Here is a 23,046-nt window from a genome sequence, read left to right as displayed (position 1 = left end):
CACAAACTCTCAAAACGCTGGACAGTTATAGGAAAGTGAGTCATTAAACACGGCGCAACACAACAGGGCTTTGTTTTCAATGGCAGTGGATTGAGGGAATCCCTGGTACACGTGACCTCAACATGTTGTGACGTCACAGGGTCCCGTCATTCACTGCGATTTTAATGGGCGTGCGCGCGCTATGTTGTCTGTGAAAATGCCGTCGGAGCAGGCGAGAAACAACGCTTCGGTGTTGCCTACACCGACAGAAAAGCCATTTCATTACACGTAAGTATTCCTTGAATGTCAACGCATGTAAGTGGTGTGCGTGATTGCCCCAAATCTTCGATTTTTTGGCGTTTCCATCATCCAATGTTTTGTATATTTGCAGGTATTTGAAAGAGTTCCGCACACAACAGTGCCCGGATTTCCTACAACACAAATGTCAAAATCACCGACCATTCACATGCTTTCACTGGCATTTTATGAATCAACGTCGTCGGAGACCAATCAGGAAAAGGGATGGCACCTTCAACTACAACCCCGACATATACTGTTCCAGATATGACGAGACTACTGGCATCTGCCCAGATGGGGACGAGTAAGTCGGATGTTTTTACTACTGAAATCGGTTGTTTACATGATCGGTTGACACCATGAATGACATTGCTGGGGGCTGTTATCTAGAAAATCAAAGGGAATCCCAGTTTTGTTGCGCCATCTATTCAGGAAAGTTCAAGGCAAACATTACGTTTCGGGGGAATAGTAACAATCCTTTTAAAACCAAACCATTTCTGTCAGAATAATACTGCTGTTTTTCCATGATTTGCTGCCTGATTGATATAGCACAGATAGCCTGCTTGAATTCCAGATTCCGTAGGGCTCACTTCAACAACAACAAAGTATATCGCTCTAAATCGTTGTATATTCTATTCCCGCGTGCAGACGCAGGAATCGTTCAATGCTAACGATACTCTGGATCCTGGAAAACTTGATAATTGTAGTTCTACTACGCTGCAACCTTTGTTGGTTGTTTTGTCGGTTTGGTCAGCTCGGTTAGGTAGCAGATGTGTACTTGTGTGAGACAGAGACGTGATCGAAGATAGTACAAGCATGGACTCGAAAGATAACGCTTGAGAAAGAGACAAAATTATTAAAGCCTGTCGAAGGCTATAATTTGTGTACTGTTGTATGTATGTGGCTATTTTTTTCTGCAAAACGTTAGCAAACGCGAAAGATGGTGAAATCGCACCAGTGACTGTGTTCGGGAAACCCCCTCTGCACATACATTGGAACGTATTAGAGACGCGTGATCTATCGGTTAGCGATTCGTTTTCGCACTTGCTTGATCTTGGATCGTGTCAGTATACCGTCAAATGTATATGTGTGTATTCATGGTAACATTAGACTATCACGAGGAATCGAAAACCTTTACATCGTACAGCATGTACAGTGTAAACTCCAGGACTTGATCCCGCGCACTGTTTGTACTGTCCGCTAATTATTCAAGATGGCCGACTGTATTCAAATAAAATTGTTGATCTAACAAAAGGAATGTCGCAATTTCTTCTCAGTTTCGTGCTAAAGAACGTTTCCGACTTTGCGATGGTGATTTACGCAATAAAAGTTTGTCTTTTGTTGACGATAGCGTTACCAAGTGAACACAAAGTTCACGAAATTTCGAGACTTGGGTCAATTTTCTGACTTCTACACTGTTTATTGTGTGACCGTTCCTTCTGATCGTAACATTTGTTTCGAAAAAAGGCTCAAAGCATATGACCGCCTGTCATCGAGTTTAAAATGATACTTTCGCGATTTTCGATTGTCACTAATTACTCATTACCTGCAGGGAGTCATATATGATAAGTTTATTTAATCATCGGAGTTCGAGATTTGCTATCCTTTCAGTGTTTGTATATTGTCAGTGGTGTTTCAATATGGCGCCCACACACAGTCCGACGCAGCAGCCATAATAAAGCGTAATGTTATTGTGGTCACGAGACCAGACTTCGTACACGTACAGCTAGCAGACCGTTTTCCTGGTGAACTTGACGCGTGCACTCTGATATAGCCAGCTGTTTTAGGCAAATTGGTAGATTGACCACGTTGTAAAAATGTTCCACACTGTTCTTACAATGTATGAATCTATATAAACGATAAAATAGAAATTGTAACATTACTGCAAAGATCTGTGATTCAACATTTTTCTTCAAGCTGGTAATAGTCTTTCACAAAAGAACAATCCTTAAGTATCGAATAGGTTAAGACGTCTACCAAGAAAGATGCTTCTGGTATTTCTTCAAAGCTAGGTAAATGCAAACAAACTCTTTGAAGTTACCTTTCAAATCACTATCATGGTACTGCAAACTAGACAACTTAGACATAACTCAAGATGTAAATTATCCAAGGAATAAGCTGTACAGATTTTGACACATGGAATATCCCAATCTTTATTTTCTAATATCACTGTTTGATAAAGTTGTTAGCAAGTTTACATTGTTTTGCCCATAGTTTTCAGGTAATGTGTCATTTAGAGGTAACTTCTGTGCTGTACTGATAATAACAGCAGGGTCAAAGCATGGTGGCAAGATTGGGAAAAAGGGATAAATATACTATATCAATATATATAGCAATCTCATGCTTAGAATGACAATATTCACTTTTTTGTCATCTTCCTCTTTTGTGAGATAAGCAAACTTCATTCGTCTACAGCCTACACTTCTAAGATTCAGAAACTTATGAAACCTATTTTGATTTGTTGAGGTTATTTTTTAATTGTTCAAAAAGATGAGAATTTCCTTGAGCATATGAGGCATTGGTGGTAACAGTAAAAAGCTGCAACGATAAACAGGTGAAATTATAGTATCTTGTAAATATTGATACAGTATTTGTCTCTATCAATTATAAGAAGGGCCAGTGGCTCACTTAACCATTATAAAGACCGACAAAACAGGAACCCTTGGTTGAGTACACCTCAAGAATAGTGGATGAAAGTTTCCATATTGGAGTAGCCTTCTTGTCCTGGGGTGTCTTTCTCATTAAGTATATAGAAATACACCCCCTAGCATGATGTTGAATTGTACTACGTAAACATGGTGTTGTACAGTCTGAACATGATTGAGTGATCCCAGTTGTGGTGAAGCATCAATTTTTTGCTGTCAAAAAATGGTCTCAGTATTATAGTCAAATAAATTTTATGTGAAGAATAAGATTAAAATGTCATATGTGATTGCCCCGGTCAAGTCATTTCAGAACAATAACTTTGCTCAGTCTCTCTCTGGAATAACTTATGTTTGTTTTGTAGTATAAGATTTCCACATCAACATTCCTCACATGAATCATGGGTAATTGATGAAAAAATAGAAATGTGAAAATATGCACCTGTTTCTATTAATCAGGTCAAGGGGGATTTCCCTGTCTGGCTGTGTTAACTATTGTACTGTCACAAATAGGGTTACAACAGTAGAAAACACTGACATGTATACATGTATTTGAAAATACAGTAGAGGAACAGACTGTTTTGAAATCAAGAAATTTTTCAATTGTTTTATTTGGCCCACATTATAACAGTTGTATAACCAGTAATCAATTACAAAACAAATTTTAGAAATATTTCAGGTTTAAAACTTGTTGAAAGTTCACTGACAGCAGGGTAGGCATCTGTTCGGTGCCTCCTGTCCCCCCTCCCCCCCCTAATCGTGACAGCAATTTTCTTGAAGCCATGTCTTTTGACCTTGGATGATGAGATGATCAGATGGCATCTTTTTTTAAAAAAACATGCGCTATTGTCAAGTCACTATTGCAATCTTTACTGCGTGTAATGTCGTTTGATGTTTATAAGAGGTACAGACAGCATGTTTGTAGATTTCTGAAAGTGATGGAAGTAGGCATTTACTAATAATTTCAATGAAATGTCTCCAATAGCACTGTCAATAACACATGGTCACATACATATCAGATAAAAACTGTCAGAGCAACAGGACTAATACTTAATGATTGTGATGCTCCCTTACCAATGTCTGTTTACCTACCATGAGGTGACAGCAATTAGCACTATCCAGTACCTTGTTCCAGTTGAATTATTTGAAAATTAAATGATTCTTAACAATGTCCTTTGTTTGGCCATCAAGTGATCTTTGTCCATCTATTTGTTGACTGTATTTATTCACACAATGTCTGCTGTTCAGTCTGTCATTTCAAGCCTTCAAACAAAATGTCTTTATAATATATATATATATATATATATATATATATATATATATATATATATATATATATATATATATATATATATATATATATATATATATATACTCCAGTCTAGTCTCCTGATGAGTGAGTCTCGTGACTCACGAAACAACGTAGAGATGAAATTGTAAAATCAATTCTCCAGCAACCCTTATATATCTCGCTCTACTTCTGTATTGAGCACTTTGTATCGGACAAGTCGAACCGCATACTTTGTATATATATATATATATATATATATATATATATTTGACCTTAAAAAGCATTATCCAGTATTTTGTTCTAATTGAATTATATCAAAATTAAATGATTCTTAACAGAACAATGTCCTTTGTCTGGCAATTAATTGATCTTTTTCCACCACAGGTTTATCATTAAAGTAGTTTGACTGAACTTTGGGCTGGCAGACTTGTGAATTTTAGCGCCCCGTTTTCATAAATATGATCAGTATTAGTGATAGTGCTGACAAAGGAAATTTTCAGTGTTTTTATGATGGTATTTAACCCTTTGAGTGCTGTAATATTTGCCACCAAAATTTTAGTGCAGCATTTTATAGATTTTTATGAATTTTTCTGTAATTTTTTGATAATTTTGGACCAAACATACAAAACATTTCATTTGCTTCAGTTTTGTATCAAACTTATGTCAAACTTCTGAAAAAAAATTTCACTGGGATATATTTTACAAAAGCAACCGAAATTGACTTTAGTACCCAAGTCAAAGGGTTAATTTTTGCCTTTTCTGCCAGTTGGTAGGAAGGATTGCACTGAACTAGAAGTGATGGCTGAGTCCTGCCACACTTATAATTTTGAAACACCCAGACAGATGCAACAACTACAAAACCATGGCTTCGGAAGTAATCAATCTATAATTGCCTTTTACAAACATGTTCATTCAGTGGAGTTACTCTATATCTGTGCCATTAAACTTTGACACTTTCAGTATGATGGAAAAAAGACACATGCAACCGAGTGGCCATGAGAAGTAAACACACACATTCATGGGAACCTGCACACCAGGGAACATAACTATGATTTTAGATCTGTGATAATAAAAATTTTACTGCCAGCATTGCACTATTATGAGTCTGTCATTACACGTAAAACCTGTTATGTGTCCAATGATCAGCAAGAGTGATATTCTGCCCTGATGAACCTGATCTGCCGGTCAGTGAATTCTCAGCGATGGAGTCATTATTTGATCATGCAGCTCATGTCAAACATGATACCAGTGTTTGACCTGAAGCAGATGTACACATCCTCATAAATTTCATTTTCTCAACTTTGAAAAAATTTCTACAGTTTTTAGATTCCCTCATCTCTGAATTCCCTCAACAAATGATTGTACAATTGTAATGCCAAGCAAAACAGTCAAAAAAGTTTTGTGCAGTTTTGTCCCTCAAACAGACATGTTTCTTGTGTCATGGACATGTCATACTGACAGTGTTATTTCTCATGGCTGCCAGCACTTCCGGCACATCAATATCGACCAAATGGTTAACTCTGTTGACTAGCCTGTATAATATGCTGGATTGAATTACCCATTAGGACGTGTCGCAGAAAAATCTAGCCCAGTGAGGAGTGAACACTCCTCAGCGGGGAGGGACATTCACACTTCATTTGGCAAAGGGACTTGTACATGTTTTCAGCCAAGTATTACCCAAATGCACTAACCTACTGACTTACAATATCATGGTGTTTCTGTCTACTTAAATGGTAAAGTGCCTGACAACCTACTACTGACAAAATAATATTTAAATACTAACAGCCATACACATCTCATAGCAATGCCACAATAGCATAAAGATAAAATGTTTTCTTATGGAAGCCAGTGAATGTATGGTATCCCTTGTCATTGCAAGTTCTGCTTTGGTATACATGTACCCTGGTACTCATACTGAAAAACAGCAGAAATACCCCCATATTTCTAACCTACTTAAATGATAATCATGTTTCCCAACATAGGTTACAAAATGAGGATGGTATAACATTAAAATGTTTGGTTGTCATAGTTACATACTATTATTAAAAGTGTCCCAGGATACATGATACTCTTGGGTCACTGAATCGTATATCATTTCCCTCACTGATGCGGGCCCTCTTAATGATGACCTTGTACATATGTTGCAGTATAGACAGTCTTAAGTAGTATTCACCAAAAGCAAGTGTTTAGCTGATTGGAAGCCATTTGATGAGACCCTTTTATTCATATTAACTCCACTATTGTAACCCAGGTCTAATAAAAACAATAGAAGAATAGAAAACCAGCAAGCACTATATAAAATGAATTAACAAACTGTTGACATTTTGCTTGGAGGCTCATCATACCTTATAAGGAAAGATACATTATGCGTCTGATTCAGTACAGTATCACTGATGTTATCAAACGATATCATCCGTGTCAATAGCTTTATCAGATGTTTTAGGGACCATCTCAAAGTTCTGAAGCTGACATTTTGTCAGTGTAGTCCGGCATGTAATCAAAATATTTTTTAACCAAATAAACGCTTCAAGAAGTTTCCTTTGAACCCATGACATCTCAAAAAAACCCATCAATCAATATGTAGACTGTTGATCAGCACTGAACAGATGGCAATATTGAATCAGTTGGAACTTATACATGATCATTTGATTTGCAAGCTCGTCAAAAATTGAGCACACCCTCATCTTAATTCAGTCTGATAATTGTACACTGTAACTTCTGATTCTCAGAGATGAGGAATTAATAATGGAAGATCAGGCAAACATAGTAATGGCAGTAGCATTCAATGATTCAGTTTTTCATACTGTTTGTTTTTAAATATCACTTGCCTTAAATTAGAAAGAGGAGGAAAAATAGAGCACCAAAAGACAGAAAAATGTATGACAATTGTCTGACACCCCCTCCCTACATATGGTGAAGAACAATTATCAACCTTGACTTAGATAAGTACCTGCTGTGCAGATGGATTGTTTCGTGTTTTTATCAATTGACTTTTCTAAATTTTATCTCTTTTACAAAATATTTTACTTTTCAAAGCTATTTTTATTATACATTTTAATCTCCTTTTTCATTTGTATGCACAAACTCCCATTTCTCTTTTGTTGACATTATTTATATAGATGATTTACACCTGTTCAGTCACTTATTTCTCTCTTGACATGTCCTCTGTACATTTTGGAAGAATCGTACTAGTGACATATAAACTGTATTTTATGCAGTAAGGAATAATTCTATGCTGCGTGGGCATCTGTCAGGAATGACGCTTCTGAGATGATCCCTTACACTCAGCGTGTTTACTGCTCAGATGTAGGTCACCTAGATATACATGTATATATAGCAAGCATTACTTGCAGCTTCAGCAAATGTGTCACAAGAAACACAGATATTAATTAGGGTGAAGTGTCAACATGTATTAATATCCTACATAGTTTGGTATGTGTTTGGATATATAGAATGACTTCCACAAGATGCAGTGAAATATTTCATGCAAATGATCTGGTTATATCGTAGCTTCTCACAAACTGCAGCTTGGAGTGTCCCTGTTCCTTTTCTCACATCAAAATAGAGGAAATTGCAGTTGAAAAATAAAATTTATCATGCTGTTCCTCAAACTAAAGAAATTGCTGTTGAAAATAAAATTTTTACATTCTGTTCCCTTCCTTTTATTCTTGTACCTATGATCTGTGAAACAGGAATTTTGCAATCTCTCTTTACCCCAACCATTGTAAATTCAGATACAGTGAAATGAGTGTGCCATCAAGGATATTTGTGTTTGTAAACAGTGCTGTCAGTCAAAGACTCCAAAAATCAAGGAAGATTGATGGTTCTAGCTGTAAATCTTTGTGTAGGGGTCAAGTGATTGTGTCATAGCAGAATGTGAAACACTTTTATCTGCAACTAAAATTTGCAAGTGTTTGTACTGTTAATATTTATTGAAGCCGAGCATTTTAAAAAACCATTGTGTTGTAGTTAAAGTCATGATTATTATCATTTCATCAGGGCGATTTAACTGTTTAATGCCAGTTCTTATCGATAGATCTATTAAAGTTTATGAGAGAGTGATGGCAGGTAGGGCTTTGGTTGTGTCTATAGTTACCGGTAATTGGTATATCACTATGGCATATTTGCTCACAAATATCACCCTGCTGTTGAGCTACCGTAATCATAACTCTAAAGTGTGAATTATTCCAAGAACTGCACAAATAGATAATACATGTGTTCTGTTATTTGTGTCCATAAGTGTGTTTATTGAAGAGTTTCCTTTTTCAGTGTATTTATAAACAAACATTCGTTATCAGTTCCTTCTTATTGACTGAACTATGACCTTGTATATTAGTACAATCTCCATGTTGTATTTGCATGGCAGTCTGTCTCTTGTCTAAAGATAATATTCGCAAAACCATAAGTTCATAAAACTTATTTCTTTGACTTCAGGAAGTAGGGTAAATCTGTTTGGGATACCTTATTTTTGCAGCTGAGCTGTGACAGATTTTGAGTGGAAATACATGAGTTCAGGAAGTATTATAAATTTGTTGTGATACGTTTATTTTTGCAGCCAATCAGTTTAGATTATGAATGAGAACACATGACTTCAGGGTGTTTGGTAAATCTGTCATGATTCGTTTATTTTTGCACTCAGCAGCCAAAGCATTATAGATTTTGAGTGGAAACATTCAAAAAGCGTGACGTTCATAAATTTGGTTTTGATGTGTGCCACCGGAAACAGAATTCATACTCCTTGGTTGTTGCATGAGTATTTTATTTCTTGTATGTCATTTAGCATGTACTGAGAGATGCTACCAAAAGAGGTAGTTTAACCAGAATATGTATGGTCAAGTTGTCTATTAACATTGAAATTTACACTTTTGTACATGTTCAGAAAATTTCACAGTTTTGCTTGAATTCAAGGTGAATATTAGTAATTCACTAAATATCAGTTTGCATGCCTAAAATGCATCTCACTTCAAATTTAATTATCACAGTCAAACTTCCATTTATCCCCAGAGGTAATTTGCCAATATTGATAGAAATTAATTTAATGGCGATCTGTGACACACTTTCATCATCCTGCAATAATTATCATTTCTCCCACTGTTTTCAATAATTACAAAGTGATTTGAGCGTCATCCAGAGCTTCTCTCATAACATTTTGGCCAACAGTCATTTCAAAGAAAGAATACGTAAAAAACAAACCTGACTTTAACAACCCAATACAATGCAGTTAAAGGCAATAAAAGCACAAGTGGAGAGTTATAGTATTGTTGCTTGCCAATTATAGGACAGAGATAAACGACACACAAGCACAGCTAGTTTGTTAGCGCCAAAGCTGTGACAGCTGGTTTCTTAGCCATGGGAAATAAACTCTTCACTATAATTGAACACTTAAATTGTATACTGAAATTCAAGACACGTAGAGTGTGGCTACTCCGGTATCATCCTTTCCCTTCGAATTGATGGAGGATGATGAAGGGGGATGGGGAGTAGCTGTCTGCCATTATCACCTTTTTCAACATGAATAATGCTCCCTCAATAGTACATGTACGTCTGTGAATGCGCTCTACTGACATATAAAAGGTGATGATACATACCCCTCTAAAATCAACCATACCATTTTAATGCTTTCTCAAGGACTTGTACTAATTGTCAATGTTGATATAGGAAGGTGTTAAAAAATTTTTGATTTTCAATGCTTTTAAGTGTGCAAGCATAGAAACCAATGCGATAGTACACATGATAGCCTTTACTCATCTTTACTTTAATATTTTACTGACCATGAAAGTACAATGGAGTTATTTTGTTTATAAAAGTGTATGAAAGAACCATGCTTCACAATGAGGTCAAATACACTGTCTTCTTTTGTTTGCATCATTGCCCAATCAATTTCAGCCAAATAAAAAATTACATCATGACCTTTATTTTCAAATGTATCAAATATGCAGCGGATTAATTTATCTTATTTTTGCCTTGTTGAGTCTTCTGGATTCTAAATTATACCCAAGTCAAAGCATCCCCTAAAATTGTACGTGCTCAAGTTCAAAACAATTACGGTAAATCGAATGTCAGCATTTTCAAAATATACTCAGTTTGGCATTTAAGGAAAATTGGTTGGATGAAATACAGCTGAATCAAATTAATTATGTTTTGGTGGTTCTTTGAATCACAAGATCATGGAGTGTTAGGATTCCTTTCAACTGAATTCATCATGAAGGTTTGGGACTACAACCCGTGGGAGAGAGAGGATTAAGAAGTTAGCCCTTTCACTACCATGGTTTGGCCCAAGTCTACTGTTATCAATAGTGATTGTGGACCTGTTTACGAGGAATTGGGGTAAACAGGTCAAAACAGATAAAATTGATAGTCAAAAAGAGGTCAACGTGTCCCCAAACTCCGCTCTTCAAATACTTTGAACAAGTTTTATCTAGCTTTACAAAATATGTGAATGCTGACATCTAATGTTCACAAACATTTTATTTCAGCTGTTTGTACTTACATCGCCCCGCCGGGGATGTTGAAAGACGGTATCATCTGCGATACTACAAGACTGGAATATGCGTTCATGAAACGGACTCTAGGGGGCACTGTGTCAAAAACGGTCCTCACTGTGCATTTGCCCATGGACCCCATGACCTTAGACCACCCGTGTATGATATAAGGGAATTGTTGGCAATACAAGAGGGAGGGTCTCAGCCTGCAACAGACAATAATAATGTGAATGTCCCTGTAACAACTGTGGTAGAGAAAGAAAAAAATGCTGTCAATGACGTTGATCCGAAATGGCAAGGTAAGATGTAGTGAATGTTATACTTGCAGTTACCTCTGTAATCCAGACACCTCTCTATTACAGACATTTTTTGAAACCAAAAGCAGTTTACTCAGGGCTTGACAATTTTTTTTCAAGTTCACTTGTCCGTCGGACAAGTGGATTTTCAATTTCACTTGTCCTCTCAAAAATTTTACTTGTCCTCCATATGTAATAATCAAGACCAAAATACTTGCGACGAATTCCCGTAGCGGCTTTCAGGGCTTTCTTATCTTGGTAATTTTCGCCGATGTTGACGCCGATTTTTTTCAAAAGTTTACATTGAAGTAGGCCTGCGTACGGTCTGTGTGTTCTTGGCGTTATACGGCCTCCACTACAAGAGGCCGTATAACGCTGGGAACACACAGACCTGTACGCAGGGTTAACATTGGATTTGAAGGTACATATCATACATCGGCTTCCCGTGTTTGGCAAGCATAAATGCCGTCGTAAAAAGATTGGTCAGTTTCTGTCGCTGGTCGTCGTCATTCGGTTCACGCATTGCGAGTGCACGCGATCGGATTGTTGGCAAGTGAAACTGTACTATCGGGCTCAGCGGGACCCACAAAATTTCCACAATCATTGTCCCCGTCACGATCTCATCTGCGATGTGCCAAACAGTCCAAATGCGGTTGACTAAACTCGTGAGACCTTATCGATTCAACGCGAAACATGTCGTATCTGTCAAGAAAAGCCTTTCGCTTGGTTTGGCCATGGAGGTAGTCTCTTCCTACCTCCATGCTTTGGCAATGGTGGGGTATTTGAGACACGACGTACTGAACATTTTGGAACCGTCATTTCAACCAAGGCCACTGTGCTTTCCAAATTGCTACGGCGTTTTTCCTCATCATAACGCTTATGTTTAGATCTTTTGTCAGAAACATCGTTCTAATCATCACATCGAGTCGTCGATTCTCAGACGATCCCACTCACGCTGGCCCTCGTGGCGCCGTCGTAAATAATCACAATGTCGTTTCTCAGAGTTACACAATGCCCATCGTCGTAAACTACGTGCCTCTTTACGGCAACAACTTTGCTTGATTTTTGCGTAGGTCTGCGGAGCAGAAATACGTTCTGGCTCGCGAAAATGCACAATGCCTGTTTGCATTAGTGGAGATATTACCGTAAAATACTCATATTTACAGCGATCACTCCACAACTATCTGCCAACAATGTTCGTCTACCTCGCGAGGCCGCATAAATGATTTTTAAGTACTGCACGGTCGATTGCCAATAAGCACTATGGCATTGGGTTTTGCAATTTTTTACCTAATTTGTTGGGGCGGAGCAGTCAGCATACAACAAAGAAATGCTGTTTACGCCAAATTTTAAGCGACTTTTTAATTGGACGATGACACAATTTCATGTCGATCATCGAAAAATTGCAACATTGTGTGAGTCGGCAAGTGAATCGCAGAAGAACGTCACAATTGTATCTAAAAAAGTCAGTGATTGACATTTATTTTGTGTGAACGACAACGCAAATCGGGCGACACGTGCACAAACCGCAACTTAGGTTCGCGTTGATTGCGCCAGAAGTTGTATAAACAACTTGTCCGGCGGGCGACCAGATTTTATTTTTGACTTGCCCGAACGTAATTTCACTTGTCCCGGGCGTCGGGCGATAGGAATTGTCAAGCCCTGCCAAAAGTTACAAATTTAATAGAATTTGGCCTGACTTTTCAGGACACCTTGTTAAATAAGGACAATCTTGGCATTGCCAAGGGTGTTGTAAATGGACATATTTCTATTACACTGTACATGAGAAACCAACATTCGTATGTTTGATTACATTTGCAATCAACATACTGTATATATATATATATATATGTTAATTGCAAATGTAATCAAACACTCAAATGTGAAAAAACTGACCTTTTCACCACCATAGTTGAATTTCTTTGCTTTCATTCATAAACTGGTGCCCAGATAGTAAACTAGGTGTGGAGAGACAACGCATGGGGCATATATAATCCAACATCGAATACCCATTTTGGAATTTGTTCTCTGTTGAATTTACAATGAGAATGTGAATCTACAGCCCACCACTTCTTGATCTCCCTTGTCTTGTACATCCAGTAGTCTCAAGCTGAGCACAACTCAGTACTTCATGACATTCACTGATTTTTTTATCCATCTTTATATCTCACAACAGATACTAATTACGTGTTGGCAAATTATAAAACTGAGCCGTGTAAAAGGCCACCTAGGTTGTGCAGACAAGGTTATGCATGTCCGCAATATCACAACACCAGAGACAGACGGCGAAGTCCTAGGAAATCTAAATACAGGTGAGACCTGATAAGCTGTGAATCAATGGTACACAACAAACAATTGAGTTCACTGGTTATATCTGTAATTCAGTGGGGTGTTTTACGATAAGGCCATTTAAAGAAAATTCTTTGTTTGCCATCCTTGGAATTTTGAAAAACCTACCAGCCAGCCAGGGGGAAAAACAAACACAGACCAAAAACACAAGTGTACATGTAATAACATAAGCTCAGTTTAGTTTGGTTTCTTTCGGAAAAATAATATTTTATTTGTAATAGTGTTAATATTGTGTTTGTTTTCTTTATTTTCTCTGAAAACCTACCAGCATATGGCCGGCAAACAAAGAATGTCATTTAAAACGCCTAAAGAAAATTAGTCATGACGTGCACTGCAAGTCTGGTATTGTGTTTTTACTAATATAAAAATAAAATGGTTGTGTTGGAACAAGTATCAATGTTTACCCCCATGAGCTATATTCACAAGAGAACAAAAAACTGTGGAAAGTACAAAAGTGTAATATACATTAGAGAAATATTGACTCTGTTGGTAAATAGATGAATTATTTTTGTATGCCAGCAACTGTATCGAGATGTACTTCCTTGCACTGCATAGGCCAATTGGCTTCCAAGGAAAATTTACCCCATGAAAAAGATAAGCAATGAAATCTGTGTGTCTCTTGTTGACCTTTGTTTTCTTCACACTATGCTAAACAGAAGTGACAGGGTTTCCAGGTTTCGTAAGAAATTTTGAAATATGATCGGTGAGAAGTCATGTTGTGATTATTTACATAGGCCAGTTGGACTGCTGCAGTGGCCATTGCCTATATTGAAATGTATCTGAACATTCCTGTGGTTGTTCAGTGGTTCTGTTCACATCCAATGGCAATGTGAATGCAGTATGTATATGTACAATCAGTGAGGTGTCTCCAGTATCACCACATTAGGCTCTGCTCTGTTGCCAGGTCTACACCATGCCCCAATGTGAAACACAGCGATGAATGGGGAGAGACCACCAACTGTGAACAGGGTGACGCGTGTCTGTACTGTCACACCAGAACTGAACAGCAATTTCATCCCGAGATTTATAAGTCAACAAAATGTAACGACATGCAGCAGACTGGATACTGCCCTCGCGGGCCGTTTTGTGCTTTTGCTCATGTAGAACGTAAGTACTGGGAAGGAAAGCTGTACACATTCTATGATATCTCAGTCTACAATGACAATGGTGGTAGGAAACCAGGGGTGTGTTTTGATGTCAACAAGCTCAGAAAACCATGTAAACAAACAGACTTATATTTTGACATTTTATAAAGAGAACTTTGTAGTCTTTTTACTTCATATGCATGGTCTAAGAGAAATTCTTCGACATCATTGCAACCAAGTTGTTTTCTGTATCATTATGTAGAATGTTTTCGGGTTCATATAAAAAATGGAGTAAATAAATCTTCTGAGTTCTTCAGTTCTTCATACTGGAAATTGGTACATGTAGGGTGATTCATCTACTGCAGATCACTTGAAAATTTCAAGTCTGATTTTCAAGACTCTTTTAGTCTCATGAGAAACTAATTCTTTCTTGCAGAGGAAATGATGACAATAAAGGAATATTCTGAGGAAGGTTCAATACCAGGTGTTGTGTCTCCAACCACAACAGTTATTCCATTCACAATGCCCATAGGACAACAGGTAATTACATTTATACACTATAATTATAAGTAATTACAATCATTACAGTAAAACGGGCTAGTTGCATCTTTCTCTAGGTGCATTTTACGTTACGCTTTTCGAAAATGGAAGACCATTTGGTATTTTGATAAACATGAATGGAATGCTCCAAAACAGGGGGTAGCCCACCCCTCAAAATCCCCTGTGGAGAACTCTGGATCATGATCAACTGATTATAATTAAACAGTAATATGTGTTTCAAAGCTCCAAAACACAGACCTTTTTCAGATCATTATTTTGAGGTACACAGTATCTACACACAGTTTCAATACTATAGTAGACAGATACTAGGCACCTGCTTACAGAGAGAGAGAGAGTAAAGTCGCCAGTTAGCGCCTGTCACATTAACTGTGTCGCATTAACACTGTCTCTTTCTCTCCTCAGATGACTTCAGCCACTCTAGCCACTATAGCGAGTACATCAAGCGAAAATCCTGCCATGGTGACCTACAGCCCAGTGCCCGGGCCCATAGCCAAACCACGTTCTAATAGTACTTCTAGTAACTTCTCTTCAGAGAGTGCTTCGTACATGAAGGCACCAGGGTCGGAAAGAGAAGATACACATGTGAGTACAAAGGCCTCATCATCTTCTGTGGTGCACCCAGTACTGTATATGGGGGACCAAGGGTAAAAGTGTTAAAGAATTTGATGCAATCAGAAACTTACTGAGCTGTGTGTATCTCAGTGTAAAATGCAAGCATTGAGGATTGCAAGCATTGTATGTAATTCATGCCATTTAAGATAAATCCGGTTGTGAAGCCAAGTGTATCCTTGTACTGGCTGATCAGTTTTGTTTCTCTCTTCTGTGTTTTCAGCAAGCAAATCTCCGAAGACATTTATTATTGATTGAAAATGATCCTGGTATAGATGAACAAGAGAAAGCTAGACGAAAACAGGTGAGATAAGTAAAATGTAGAGGTGCACTGACAGTGAAGCAAACAGTAGATACGCCCACACATTGACATGCAACACGTACAATATGTAGCACAACCTGTACAACACGTCCCAGACATGAAAAAAGGCACATAGCACGCCCTGTACAATTTTTCTAGGTCAATTCCAGTATATCTGTGAACAATTTGACAAACGTGGAAATCAAGAGTTTAATCACATAATTATGTCTGCTTTGCTATACTTGTATTTCAGAATCTTTTAATGGCTCATTCTATGAGCGGTGGAAGTCCATTGACATCAAGTATAGCCTCCACGCCACCTACCCCATCATCTTTATCTCAAGTTTCACCAATGGCGCCCCCTTTCTACCCTGCAAGTGACACTGTGGAGTCTGTAGTTGGTGAGTAAACCTCAAATTTCCATACTGGCAGTAAATCTCCATTGCCAGTTGTGACCTGCCAGAGTAAACCTTATATTACTTTTCATTGGCAGCAAGTTTGCAGTGGTTAGGTGCCATACACTGCTCCAAGTTACCTTGTTACAGGTCACGAAATGCCTTGACAGAGAACCATTGCTGAGAAAAGGGAGAGTGTAACACCAGTGCATCGTGATTACGCACTTTGTTTCACTACTGTAACAGTGTTTTTGCTAAGGTGGGGGAATATTGGTAAATGATTTGGGAACCCAGGTAACATTTCTGCTATCCCCTAATCTGATTGCATTGATATACCAAGGGGGAACCCCAGTAAAGTGACTGGGGAACCCTGGTAACATTTACCTGCTTACCGCCCTTAGCAAAAACACTGTAGATGAGTCAGTGGTTAAAGAGTGCTTCAAACCTCATCACTTACATGTAATCACATTTGGGACAACCAAAAGTTTTACTTCAGTTCTTTTGGATGGAAACAAGTTTTCTTGTATCTTGGCAGATTTTCACCAAAAATTTTTGATAGTATGTGCCTCGAGAGTGAGATAAACTTTTGGTCATACTTTTGTCAAGGAAACTTTCAGTAATTCTCTTTCAAAATCAGGAATAAAAATTAGGGTCTCCTTGTAAATTTTGGTACCGAGGAAACAATTTGCTTTAAATTTACTGATATTTGATATCCTTAATGGCCACAATCCATGTGTCGGAAAAAATTAAATTTTCTGTTTTCACCAAAGATTTATTAACGCCAAGAGCTTTGAAATGAGCTCACACAAGCTGTAGATCAGAGAAGTATCGTAAAAATTTAGAGTCCAAATATCTATACCCGAGGCGCATTCTGCCTTAATTCATGTAGTCTGCTCCTTTGCTCTATAGTATTTATGCTCATGTGCACTAAAATAACAGATGTAATCATTACAGGTCAATTCTATACAAACCTTGTTCAGTTCATCATGACCACTGAATGATACAACAGAAATTGCCACATTTTGAGTTGTTTAAAATTTGCCAAGTTAGCAACACACCAGCAGTTCCATCTATGATAAGTACACCCACAACATCTTTTGATTTTTTGTCTACACAGGAAATGCATTAGAGGATTTGAATTTAGATGATTTTGATGTCCATCACGTCCTAGATAAAGAACTAGATAATGATACGGCATCAATAGGAAGTTCTGGAGCCGGAATGAGTGGTTCTAGCACAGGTATAGGTAGGTGCAATCTAAACGCCATGTACTTGTTCTATCTTTCAGCTGCTATGTACCACTTTCAGCAGGGTTGTGAAGAAATAAAGGATCTAGCAGGCACTGTGGACATGAGATAATAGTAAATTTTGATCAAGTTTACTTTTCTGGTGTATTTCTTTTACCTAAATTGCCAGTGTGAAGGTGCATGTAAAACATCAAAATCAACAGGGTTAGGCTAAATCATGGTGATCAAAACTCAAGTAAAGATTCTGTTCATCAGTGTGGGTAAAGCATCAGTTAAATAACTTAGGCGTATAGCCTTGGACAAAATAGATTAGTGACGGCAACTAACCATTGAAGTCTCATACTTAGGCTAGTAGATATTCTTCATCTCAACATCTCTTTTGTCAAAATACTGTGGTAAAACTGAAGTGTGCCTCTTAAAGAATTTTCAAAATCTGTACGTAACTTGTAACATATTTATTGTCTTGAAGAATTTGTCAAAATCTGTGGATGACTCATGAAAGATTTTTTGTCTTCCAAGGAGTAACACTATTATAAAGTTGGTTCGCTTCTGTCACTACAGGTATTCTTGGTTCATCTGCACCAGTCAATATACCGGGAACAACCAATAGCAGTAGTACTAATAGCAACATCAATAATCAACAAGTGTCACATTCTGGTAGCACGGGGTCCTCACCCCTATCCCAGCTTCCACCACCATTTGTACCACAGCATCTACAGAAACAGCAACAGCAACAACAGCAATTAGAACAGGTCAGTGTTTCAGTGTTTCATCCCCCTGGCTTTGAACTACATGCTAATAATGATGATGATGATAATGATGATGATCATGATGATGATGATAACAGTGATGATGGTGATGAAGCTTTATAATCTGTCAATGGAAAATTGTCTTTTGGCTGAAATGTTGGCTAGTGACTGAAATGCGGCCCATTTCTTTGACCAGTAATGCGGGATATGAGTAAAGTTGCTCACTTTACTATAGGGCTTATCAATCCGTTAAGTTCTCTAAATGCAGTATTGAAAGAATGCCAATATAGGAGTTTAATCTACTTCAGTATCTGATGTCCGTCTGTCTGCATATAGGTCTGTAGACATGTATATGTGTATGCATTGATGTAAAATACGGTTTGTCCATGTGATTGGTCTGTGCAATTCAAGATCTATCCTGTTAATGATCTTGCTGCTATGATAAAGCTGATACTGCAAAACGCTTGGCTCACCTTTCAAACATGGAATAATTATACCTACTTAAATATTACAATGAGGCTAGCCTTCTAATTTGCCAAACTCATATTTCGTTATTTCATCAATCAATTAACATGTTCTCAAACGGCCCTTCTGATAATCTTACAGGCTCAAGCAGCATTTATGAGCCAACCCAACCCTGCACCGACAGCTATGAATCAATTAGGTTTTGGCAGTATACTGGACCCACTAGGAAATCCTGCATCTCCCAATACTCGCCATAGTATACCACAGTCGCCCGGTACGATACCCAATCAAGAGGCACAAAGGCTGCCTGAGGAGAGCATTCTCAAAGGAAAGGTCCACGGATGGGAAGAGTCATGGAATCAAGGGAAACCTGGTAGTATAGAGGTAGGTGTTTTATATGGTAATCATTTCAACTACTGTTAATGGCTGTTGGGAAAAAATAAAGAAGTTACACCAACATTGCATTCTGATCTTGGACACTGAGCAAGTTGAGATGGGGATTGAAATTTGAAACAAAACAACAGCATGAGTTACTGAGAGTGCACCTCTTATGAAAGCAAGGAAAAAGACAGGCTGGTCATACTGGAAATCAAGTAGGCTGCCTGCTTGAGAATTGTAAATGTAGATTTTTTGGAGGGGTAAGCACCATTTTGCAAAGTCACCACCTCCATATGGTCTTGACACCATTGCATGGTTAGTCCAGGAGAAGTATCGAAATGACCATCACTTGCATTCAAGAGAATCAAACACCAAAGGAACATCAGTAGACATGTACATGTTGTGCAACACTGAATGTAGCAGGATGTTTTCTTTTACAAGTGATGTTGTTGATTTGAACAAATTTTAGGGTTTCAGTCATTGTCATGAAAGGGATATCTGGTGAGATTCTCGTCATGTTGAGTCTCTCCAGAGTTTCATTCATCACAGCTGACATGGTCGTGGCAAGAAGTGACGACTAAATGTCTATTTTCCGCACCATGGTTTCCAAGCCAAAGGAATGTAGTCAAACAAACAGAAGGAATATTACATTACATATATATTGTGAGATACTCATCATACTTTATGACTCGATGTGTCACAAGAGACATGGTGAACAATGACCACAAATTAGATATCAACCACTTTTGACCCTACAATAGCATCTGTGTTAATTAAGGAAACAGCAGTTGACAGATTACCTTGAAAATGACCTGAATTTATTTGGAATTGATTTCTCAGGGAAGTGACTACTGGAAGAGAGAAATATCAGAACAACCAAGTGATATAGAGAAACATGACAAAGATGAGGTATGGATGTGTTCGTCTTTACAATCTTAAAGTCTGTCAGCATGACAGAGCGCCGTTGGTACAAAAGTAATGAAGATATTGACTGTGAGAAACTTGATGTCCTGCCAGTTTAAATGCAAATAGTGTTTTGGACTGGTTATGATAATGAATTCAAAGCTGTTTTGCAGTCCGTATTATTGTGAATATCCACTCACAAGCTTTCCTCTGGAGGACCTTCAAAGTTAAATAGCATATTAATACATTGTACTTGGCTGCTTCTGTTGTCAGAATTACAAAAACTTTTGTCACAAGCCATCTTCTTCAGTTCAACATTGCAGACCATACAAGAACTGGCCTTAATTTCATTTTCTTTATTCATATTCTCACCCACAGGCTGTTAGTCAAGCAATACCATTGAGACAGGAATCACAGAGCGTTAGCCATGCTTCTCATTTACATGTACTACAAACGGTGGCAGAGCTGCATAATTTACCACTCTCACAACTGAAACAGTTGCAAGCTCGACTTAGGAATGACTTAGCCAGAGTAGATAGGGTAAGTACGGTAGGCTTGCTTTCCATGAATCCATCGTATGTGGAGAAGTGGCATCTGTAGTGGAATAATGGATTCTGTATTGCAGTTTTAACCTGTTCAACCCCGATTTCCTGTAAACTGTTCCACGTTCACCACTGATAACAATGAATTTGGGCTAAACCATGATGATGAGCTTATATTCATCAATGCAAGTAATGTAATTTAGACCGACAAACTCATGTAAGAAACACTATTACATGCTGTGACGGGCATGTGCCTGTCTAGATAATTTCAACTAGGGTTATGTTGAGGGCATGATGCTGTAGTTAGTACAGTATCAAACCTAGAATCATGATTAGTGCTATCAAAGATAATGCGAAATATCTTTGGATCTCACAACTGATATTTTATCACTTGGATGCTGTTGTCTATTGGTTTAGGAAGACATATTGAATATGAGGGGGAAAAATTATTTTTTTAAATCCTATAAGGATGTATATATATTGAAGGGACAAATAAGGTAAACAAACTGTGTCAAGCCCTTTTCAAATATATTTACGATTGTAAAGAGTTTCCCTTTCTCATTCTCTGTCTCGCTTTTTTTTTTCACAGGTTGTATACATGCAAGAGACTTTTAGATGTTTAGTATGTACTGAGAGATATCGCAGTATATCAGTATTACCATGTCAGCACTTCGTCTTGTGTGATCAGTGTGCCGTCAATAGAAGAGTATGTCCCTACTGTGAAACTCAGATAACTCAACAAACCACAGTACTTTTACCACTTTGATCGCTGGCTCTAGCTTTTCAGAGTTCCATAAGAAATAATGTACCCTTAATATCTCTGGCAATGAGTGCAGGCTGCAGCAGCGGTTTTTCAAACATAAAAATATAAGTAAATATAGGTATCTTCTATTGCCTGTGAAACGAAGTTGAGAAGGAACAAAAACACACTTTATGTATGGTATAAAGGGATTTAAAGTTAGTAAACACTTTCCAACCAGTGTCTTAGAGAATAGAATTTTCCCATTTATTTGAAGGCTTTGTTAGCAAGTGCTTTTTTGCTGAACATTTTCACCAAGGTCATATAAAGTGAACCCCAAACCAGACACATATATTGCATCTCTCATTTTAGAAGACATGGCATTATTATTAATCTCATGTGGTAGTTGTGTTTCACAGTCGGTCATAATGACCGCGGAGATGTAGTGAGGCTGGTAGGAATTCGTGAGGACCCTTCCTAGGTTACCATGTTTTATTTAAAAAAAATTCATCATACACTTTACTTGGAGCAATGAGAGCCCTTTGCCAGCTGTGCAGCTTTTATTGTTTCCAATGAACTGACGAGAATTAAACTATTATAAAATATTATACAATTCAATAACTCTCACAGAAAAGTTGCTGTCGCACACTTCATTGTGATTGTGAAGCACGGTAACTTTTCACTGCTATTTATTTTTCCATGAAGAAATCTTCTTCCAATATTGTGTGAATTCATGAGTCCTCTTTTTTTCTCTGATCGGTGACTTTTTATCATAGGTTAATAAAAGAATAAAAATTTTCTCTGCTTTCAATGAATTAGTAAGACATTATCAGTATTCAACAGGCTAAGCTGTCTTACAGCTGCAAGTAAGTTCCATTCAAGTACATATTCCACAGTAAAATGGTTAATGCTGAAACAGTTATTTTGTTTCAAAAAATTTGAATTTTTATTTTATTTTATTTTTCCAGAGCTTTGACATTTCCAGCATAACTAACCAGTGTATTTCAAAAAAACTCTGCTGCTGCAGTCTGCCAAACTTTTGTTCCCAGTTAGGGGGTCTGTCATTGCATTTGTGGGCGTGGAACACCATTTTGAGACACTCTATTCAGGAGCATGTCTAGACACGGATTACCAATTGACTTGCTGTATCATTGCCAAGCATGTCCCTGGGAATGGACCATCTCTTTTCTACAACACCAAGCTGTGGTGCAACCCTTTCATTTTCAATGGAGGGATTGGATCCATGGGGTGGAGTGCTGAAATTATTGACAGGGGATGGAAAATATGAGACCAGCAAGTTATCAAGAGCTGAAAAATCTGTATTCCGTTGCTCTGACATGCTCATGGTTCCACACCAAAGCAGTATTGCAGACTTATGAACAAATAAATTGAAAATACAAAAAAGATGACAGACAAAAGAAAAGTTCTATCTTTTAATAAAGGCTTCTGTAGATTTTATACAAGACAATGAGTACTGTGTTTTGTCTCTTCCCTGTCCACGATCTTCAACTGTTGACAATATTCTGCACCACGTGAACTGATGTTGTTTGTTCAGGTGAAGTGGCTTGTATTGAACCATTGGCAATGCTGGAACTATACATACTGTCTAAATTGAGGTATTGCCAACACTGTTAGGGGTAATTATCGTCTAGGCGGTGATATCAATCAATAGCAAAGAAATAAACTCTATGAAAGCTGAAACTTTGTCTGGAATGAGGTGACACACATTCACAACA

The 23,046-nt window shown here is 37.7% G+C and overlaps 1 protein-coding gene across 1 annotated transcript; it reads left to right on the top strand.

Moving 5' to 3' along the window:
• Window positions 1–113: 113 nt before the first annotated feature.
• On the top strand, window positions 114–22,778 carry LOC139151710 (RING finger protein unkempt-like). Its single transcript, XM_070724670.1, has 15 exons — window positions 114–267; window positions 371–580; window positions 10,686–10,990; window positions 13,164–13,299; window positions 14,241–14,443; window positions 14,858–14,961; window positions 15,385–15,564; window positions 15,815–15,895; window positions 16,146–16,293; window positions 17,405–17,533; window positions 18,096–18,286; window positions 18,890–19,132; window positions 19,967–20,035; window positions 20,408–20,569; window positions 21,161–22,778. The coding sequence occupies exons 1-15, from the start codon at window positions 182–184 to the stop codon at window positions 21,335–21,337; spliced, it is 2,424 nt and encodes an 807-aa protein (XP_070580771.1). The 5' UTR covers window positions 114–181; the 3' UTR covers window positions 21,338–22,778.
• Window positions 22,779–23,046: the final 268 nt, after the last annotated feature.

This window comes from Ptychodera flava, chromosome 15, assembly GCF_041260155.1.
Source record: "Ptychodera flava strain L36383 chromosome 15, AS_Pfla_20210202, whole genome shotgun sequence".
Classification (NCBI taxonomy): domain Eukaryota; kingdom Metazoa; phylum Hemichordata; class Enteropneusta; family Ptychoderidae; genus Ptychodera; species Ptychodera flava.
Note: the sequence above shows the minus strand (reverse complement) of the source record. Positions and strands in the feature narration are given on the sequence as shown.